Below are 6,001 nucleotides of genomic sequence, written 5' to 3'. Positions count from 1 at the left end.
AACATAAGACAATTTGGTATTCTGTCTGAAAGAGTACTAGGAAAAAAAAAATGTATATTTGTTAAAATTATTTAAAAGCAAAACTATATTATTTTCACATTTTAGCATATAAATAAAAGGGTATACTTTTGTCATATACTTTCCTTAAGTAGCTATTTTCCTATTATTTGACAATACCTTTTTAAAGTAATCCTTTCACTTTCCATATAAACTTAGTATTTATGCAACAATATCACCTAACACATTGTACCAAATCTACAATGCATTCTGTAGTTTAAACTTATACCAATACACCTTTCCTTCTTTTTATTGTTCCATGTAGCTGGTTTCCCTGAGACTCCAAAAACAACATTTCAAAGACTTACTGAGTGAATGCCTGTTTTTCTTATACACCTACAGTCTGTTCTGCGAGTTCTAAGCTGAAACTTTACTATTATTTGGAAAAAAAAAAAATCATACTTAATGAAGAAAAAGGACAAATGCTGTCCCAGAATAATTTCAACATACACTCTGCATTTGTGCACACTTACTCTGTGCACTAACTCTGAAGCCCCCACTATTTCCGAACACCGTTGTACTACCCCGTTTATTGAGTGACAGATTACCTAGGTATGAGGGATAATTATTTTTTTTTAAGTGTTCCTGTAATACACAATAAATGTTTGTTCATTGTCTTTTGTATTATAAAACAAGGAGTTCTGTTTGAGGAACGGGAGTTGTGAAAACTCCCTGCTGAAGTAAGGAGCTGTATAATGTTTGGCTAGACACTATGAAAATTCTTTTGCTTAATGTAACAAAAAGAGAACCCCCTCCCCTTCTCTCCTTCTGCATCTCAGTTGCCTCTTTTGTTCAAAGACCCTGCTGCAAAGCTCATGTAACCATCTCCTGATAAGTTGCTAAACTAGTGTATCAACATCCTGCCTTCCTGTCTCACGCTGGGCCAACATGACCAAATAAAAAAAGAAGTTGAACCACAATGCGGAGGAAGACTACGGCCTTCATCTTCACGACCACCAGAGGGACAGAGATGACCCCCTAGCAACAGTGCGCGCAGTCGCAGAATATACCAGGATGTGCTGCGTAATCCCGGAATTACCAAGATATAAAAAGGGACCCTGGTGGGGGTGAGGTGCGTGCCGTTGGCGGAGCCGAGACTCCCCGGCCGCCCAGCGCTGTTTTGCTTGCTGTTGCTTACTCAATAAATTCCTTTCTATTATTAATGCAATGCTCTCTGAAAATTAATTAAGGGGGCAACTTATAACATTCCTACAGATACTTTTCCTTCACAACTGCTTTCAGTCATTAGCAAGGGTTTATTTCTGGAAGGTGGAACTTGTGTAAACATCTGTCAATTGCAAACAATTTCTCTGCTGTGGGACAACTACATTGCCAAAGACATACCGCACTGCAGTTTCAAATTCAGACACCACCTTTGCATTAAGGGGATTAGCAAAGGGCTTTAACTTGTAGTTACCAGGAAAAGGCCCGTCATGTTAAGGCAGTGTTAAAAGTATTTTATCTAAGTGCGTGTTTTTCTTACTGCTGTCTCCCAGCAGAATCGCATGTGCTTCCTCTACATGTTTACAGAAGAGGAGAAAGGGAAGGCATTACGTTAAATTAGCTTTCAGTTACCTCAGATTTTACACGCATGAACTCTCCATGAGAAGAAATGCCAGCCACTATTTGCTGGGCTTTATAAAAACGAAATCAATTCAAACAAACACTTAACTCTGGTCTGAGAGTTAACATCAGCACGACGGGAATATACATCGGCCAGTATAGGGCCGGTACCGGGACCATAGACCCGCCCCACACCGGCCCTGTTCCAGGTACCACGACCTACGGCCTCCGCGCCGGTGCCCTCAGGGCTGGCAAGAGGCAGAATGGGCACCACCACGGTCCGGAGGCTACCGAGAACTACTAAAATCGCGTGTATTTCGTGAAAGCGGTCCTGGTGCGCTACTAATTACGGCTGGGGGTCGTGAGCGTGACACACGCTGAGAGGCGAAGCACCGCCCGCCGTGAGGCAGCGGCCGCCCTCAGCACCTCCCGCTGCCGCGCTGACGGACGCGGCGCGTCCCCAGAACAACGACCGGCCCCGCCGCAGCCCCCGCCCCGTTCCCTTCGGCCTCGTCAGCCCTCAGCGCGGAGCCGCCCTCAGCGCCCTATGCGCCTCCCGGCCGCGCATGCTCGGCGGCAGGGGCCGGCGGCGGGGCGGCGGCGGGCGCCATGGTGTACATCTCCAACGGTGAGCGGCGCGGCCGGGACTCCCCACGGCGGCGAGGGGCCGCTGAGGGTCTCCTCCGTCACGGCACGGCCCTCGGCGTGGGTTTAATGGGGAAGAAGAAGGGCGAAACGCTGCACGGCGAAGGGGAGATGGCGTTGATCGGCCCGGCCCTCTGCGCTGTCCAGACGCAGTGTCCGTGTGGCAGCGACAGCCCGGCTGTTCCCGTGTTCTGTCCATAAACCATTACGCACGTCGTGTGGCAGCCTGGGTGTAAATGCTGCGCTCCGTGGACGGGGCTTTATGTAACGCGCTGCGCGGCGTCACTTACTAAACGTCGCTGAATGTTTTTTGTCATGACAGGACAAGTGCTGGATAACCAGAGTCGGGCTCCTTGGAGTTTGTCATCTATAACAGATTTCTTCTGGTCAATAGCAGATTTTGTGGTTCTGTTGTAAGTAAAAATTAATTCTTCTAATCAACAGTATTTTAGATTTGTCATAGATAGATGGCACTAAGTACTATAGGCAACACAATGCAACAGAAGTATTGGATTTATTCTTTAACATCCCATATTTACTGCCTTCAAAACATGTGTGAGTGTTCTAATATGACAACATGGCCCTGGTTGTTAAGCACTTTGAAATATGTAATAAAAACTACATGGAATCTGGTGCTAACATAGTAGCAGGTCAAATGAGTTTTTGATTTTTTTCCAGTTTTATACTGAAAAAAAAGAAAATGTGTATTCTTGTTAAATATCTAGTTTCTAATAGCTGATCAAATTGAGATATTACTTGGAGAACTTTTACTGGTAAGGATAGTTTCTGTCTGCATGAAAATAATCACACAGTGGTAAGACCTAGATTGAGGCCGGTAAAGAAACAAAGAGTTCTTTTGATGTCTTCAACAGTCCATTATTTCAGTTATAGGCTTACATTTTATGCATTCCTTGCACTTTATTTAGCACAAAAGTAATTTTATTAGTTTTAAATATTTGAAAATTGGGTTTGAGTTGTATTGCAATTTGGAATTACTTCAGATTTTATCTTCCCATAGAGAAGAAGATGGCAAAAATTAACAATAACTTTAACAGAACTTTGTTCCTGACACTACTGTTTTTTCTTATCTTCTTATCTTTAACTTCCAAAAATACAAAGTTGTATCTAACAGTCAGTTCAACTGAATTCCTCCTGTTTTATTTTCAGTTTCCAGAGCATTATTCAACCAGATCTGAGAAGAAGAGGCTACACGTCCTCCTACTTAGGACACAATGATGGAAGAGGGTATTTTTCATATTATCAATAGTTCTCATTTTTTTCCCCTTCTTAGACAACTGTCATTCAGATTCAAATGTATTCAGACTACAGTTGTGATTTGTGTTGGATCAGTCATGTCAGAGGACTAAAATGTGTTTTGTTTTTTTTTTTTTGTCTGCAGCATTTTGTCTGAAACTTGTTGATAACAATACTTAGTTTTGAATAGCTGTAATAACAGCTTAGTCTAACTAATTTTTCAAGGCTGCGTAATCAGCAATATGTATCTTCAAAATTCTTATTTTGTTAGACTTCCTAAAATCAAGTGTTAGACTACATGAAATCAGTCATTTCATGTATTAGATGGCCTTTCCTTTTTGTAGAGCTGTGTAAAAGCATTGGTTAGTGGTAGCTTTGTCTTATGCCTCTAGCTTTCTCTTATGTCTGTAATTACTTGAGTAATTAGAACAGTTTGTGTATGAGAAGTTTTATGAAAGTGTTGAATTTTTTGTTACAGCTTTTCACTTGAAACCAAACAACTTTTCTAGCATCTCTAATTTTGTCCCTACTTTACAGTAATTTCAGTGTTTTTATATTTCTAGTTGTACAATGGAATGTTTACTAAATACATTTTGTTTTCTTTTTAGGCATCCAGGAAATCCTCGCCGTAGAATGGGTCGAATAAATCACTGGGGCGGAGGCCCCAATCCACCACCAATGGCTGGAGGTGGATGAGGAAGGTAATTCCAAATATATATCCTGCTTTGAACATTTTTTAAAAATCCAGGAGATAACAGTGATAATCAGAGCTTAAGGTAGAATTGAGTGCTTTGTCCTACTTTTGTAAAAGTTAACAGGAAGAGAATCCAAGTGGTTAGACACTTCATTAAGGGAGTGGGGGGGAGTGTGTGTGAAGGGGTATGGTATAAAGTTTTGGCTCAGAAATGATGAGCTTCTACTTAAGTGTTGAACAGCTATTTGAACACATCTGATAAAAAATGATATGGAACTCTTTATTGGTTGCTAATACAAAGTCTCATCCAGATCAGTAGTAACTGAAACTTTGCATTTCTAATGGTTATCATATGACAGGTGAGATTTTTTGTTTAAAGGGGATGCTTTTTGTAATTCAAAATCTGCAGTGTCTTTTATTCACTAGGCTGAGCGGATTTTCATCTAACACTGCATGTATATATAGTATGGTTTAATTTACTTTAGGGCTTAAGAAAACAGCTCTTTTCATGAATTCTCCCTTGTTACCATAATAAAAGATACAAGAAAAACACATATGCAGGTGATCAATACTAAGAAGCCTTGTAGTAAAAGTTCATACTCAAGAAATAAACAAAACCAACCATGCATACTCGTCCTTCAGTTCTGTCCCAAAAAGGGATAAGTGACTCTCCATGATCCTTTTTTCATCTGTTTTTTTCATTTGACTAGCTATGAGGCCAGCAAAGCCAAGGGGGAAGGCTTTTGTGTGATAACAATGATGTGTAATCTGAGGAAGAGAATTTTGCAAACCTTTGGCCTATTTAGCTAAATTAAAAGCAACTTTATTTTTAAACGGTTACTTATATAACATTATCTTGCAAAGGAAGGCCTTGTTTCTAACCAAGCAATAATTTGTCTTTTAGGTAAACGCCTGCTGTAAGAGGCAGGCAAATGAGAATGCACATTTGCAAGGTGAAAGGGAAGAAGAGTTCAGCAGTGGACCAAACGTGTTTGAAGTTGTGAATGTGTATGCCTAACCAAAAACTGTTCTGCAATACTAGCAGACTAATGAAGTTGTACTGGGAACTCCTTCAAGGATCCAGTGTAACTGAACTGCAGTTTTATTAAATACATGTTTACTGTCTGTCTAAAGTCTCTGTATAGCTTCTGAACATTTTACTGTAGTTGCAAAATAAGTAAATTATTTATGGCTTGTCAGTAGGCAGACTCTTTCTTATCATTTCTAGAAAATCAAACAGTTCTATTCAAAACCCTTTCCTGTGCAAATGAAAAATACACTATGCTTACTTGATACAGAGGATCATTCAAGAGTCAACTTCAAGCCATACTTCCTGAAAGGTGTTGGTTTTGCTGTATTTTTTGTGCATTGCCATATTTTCATAATATTGATATGCTAAAAAGTTTTTAAATGAATTTTAAATTACTGTTTTACAGATCTTCCTTTTTACGAACTCTCTTCCTTAAGCCCAATAATGGGTTTTACAACATGCCGATTTTATAAGCTCTCTTGAAACAACTTCCTTCCATTATGAAGGTATATGCCTATTTGCTGTGCAACTGCTGATAGGGCGCTTTTTCAATAAAGTTAGTTCTTTCCTTTTTTTAAAAGGAAGAAAAGGTAACAAACTTGGTAACACCCAGTACTAACACAGAAGAGTTATTTTCTTTCAAACTGTAATTACTTTTCTGCACTTCGGTGTGGTTTTTTTTATTATTTTTATTATTCTGGGGGTCAACTGGTATTTTGTACTTCAGTTGGAGAGGACTGGGTCTATTTGAGAAAATA

General features: G+C 40.0%; 1 protein-coding gene across 1 annotated transcript; it reads left to right on the top strand.

The window, feature by feature from the left end:
- Positions 1-2,100: 2,100 nt before the first annotated feature.
- SELENOK (selenoprotein K) lies at positions 2,101-5,346 on the top strand. The gene is made up of 5 exons (XM_082767830.1): positions 2,101-2,248; positions 2,588-2,678; positions 3,433-3,510; positions 4,128-4,220; positions 5,118-5,346. The coding sequence occupies exons 1-4, from the start codon at positions 2,230-2,232 to the stop codon at positions 4,213-4,215; spliced, it is 276 nt and encodes a 91-aa protein (XP_082623956.1). The 5' UTR covers positions 2,101-2,229; the 3' UTR covers positions 4,216-4,220; positions 5,118-5,346.
- Positions 5,347-6,001: the final 655 nt, after the last annotated feature.

The sequence above is a fragment of the Aythya marila genome, assembly GCF_965140915.1.
Source record: "Aythya marila genome assembly, chromosome: 10".
Taxonomy (NCBI): domain Eukaryota; kingdom Metazoa; phylum Chordata; class Aves; order Anseriformes; family Anatidae; genus Aythya; species Aythya marila.
Note: the sequence above shows the minus strand (reverse complement) of the source record. Positions and strands in the feature narration are given on the sequence as shown.

Bases quoted from the DNA above. Each gene is read 5' to 3' on its own strand.
- SELENOK (XM_082767830.1), top strand. The intron at 2,679-3,432 runs GTAAGTAAAAAT...TTTTATTTTCAG, and splicing joins GCAGATTTTGTGGTTCTGTT to TTTCCAGAGCATTATTCAAC. The intron at 3,511-4,127 runs GTATTTTTCATA...TTTTCTTTTTAG, and splicing joins GGACACAATGATGGAAGAGG to GCATCCAGGAAATCCTCGCC.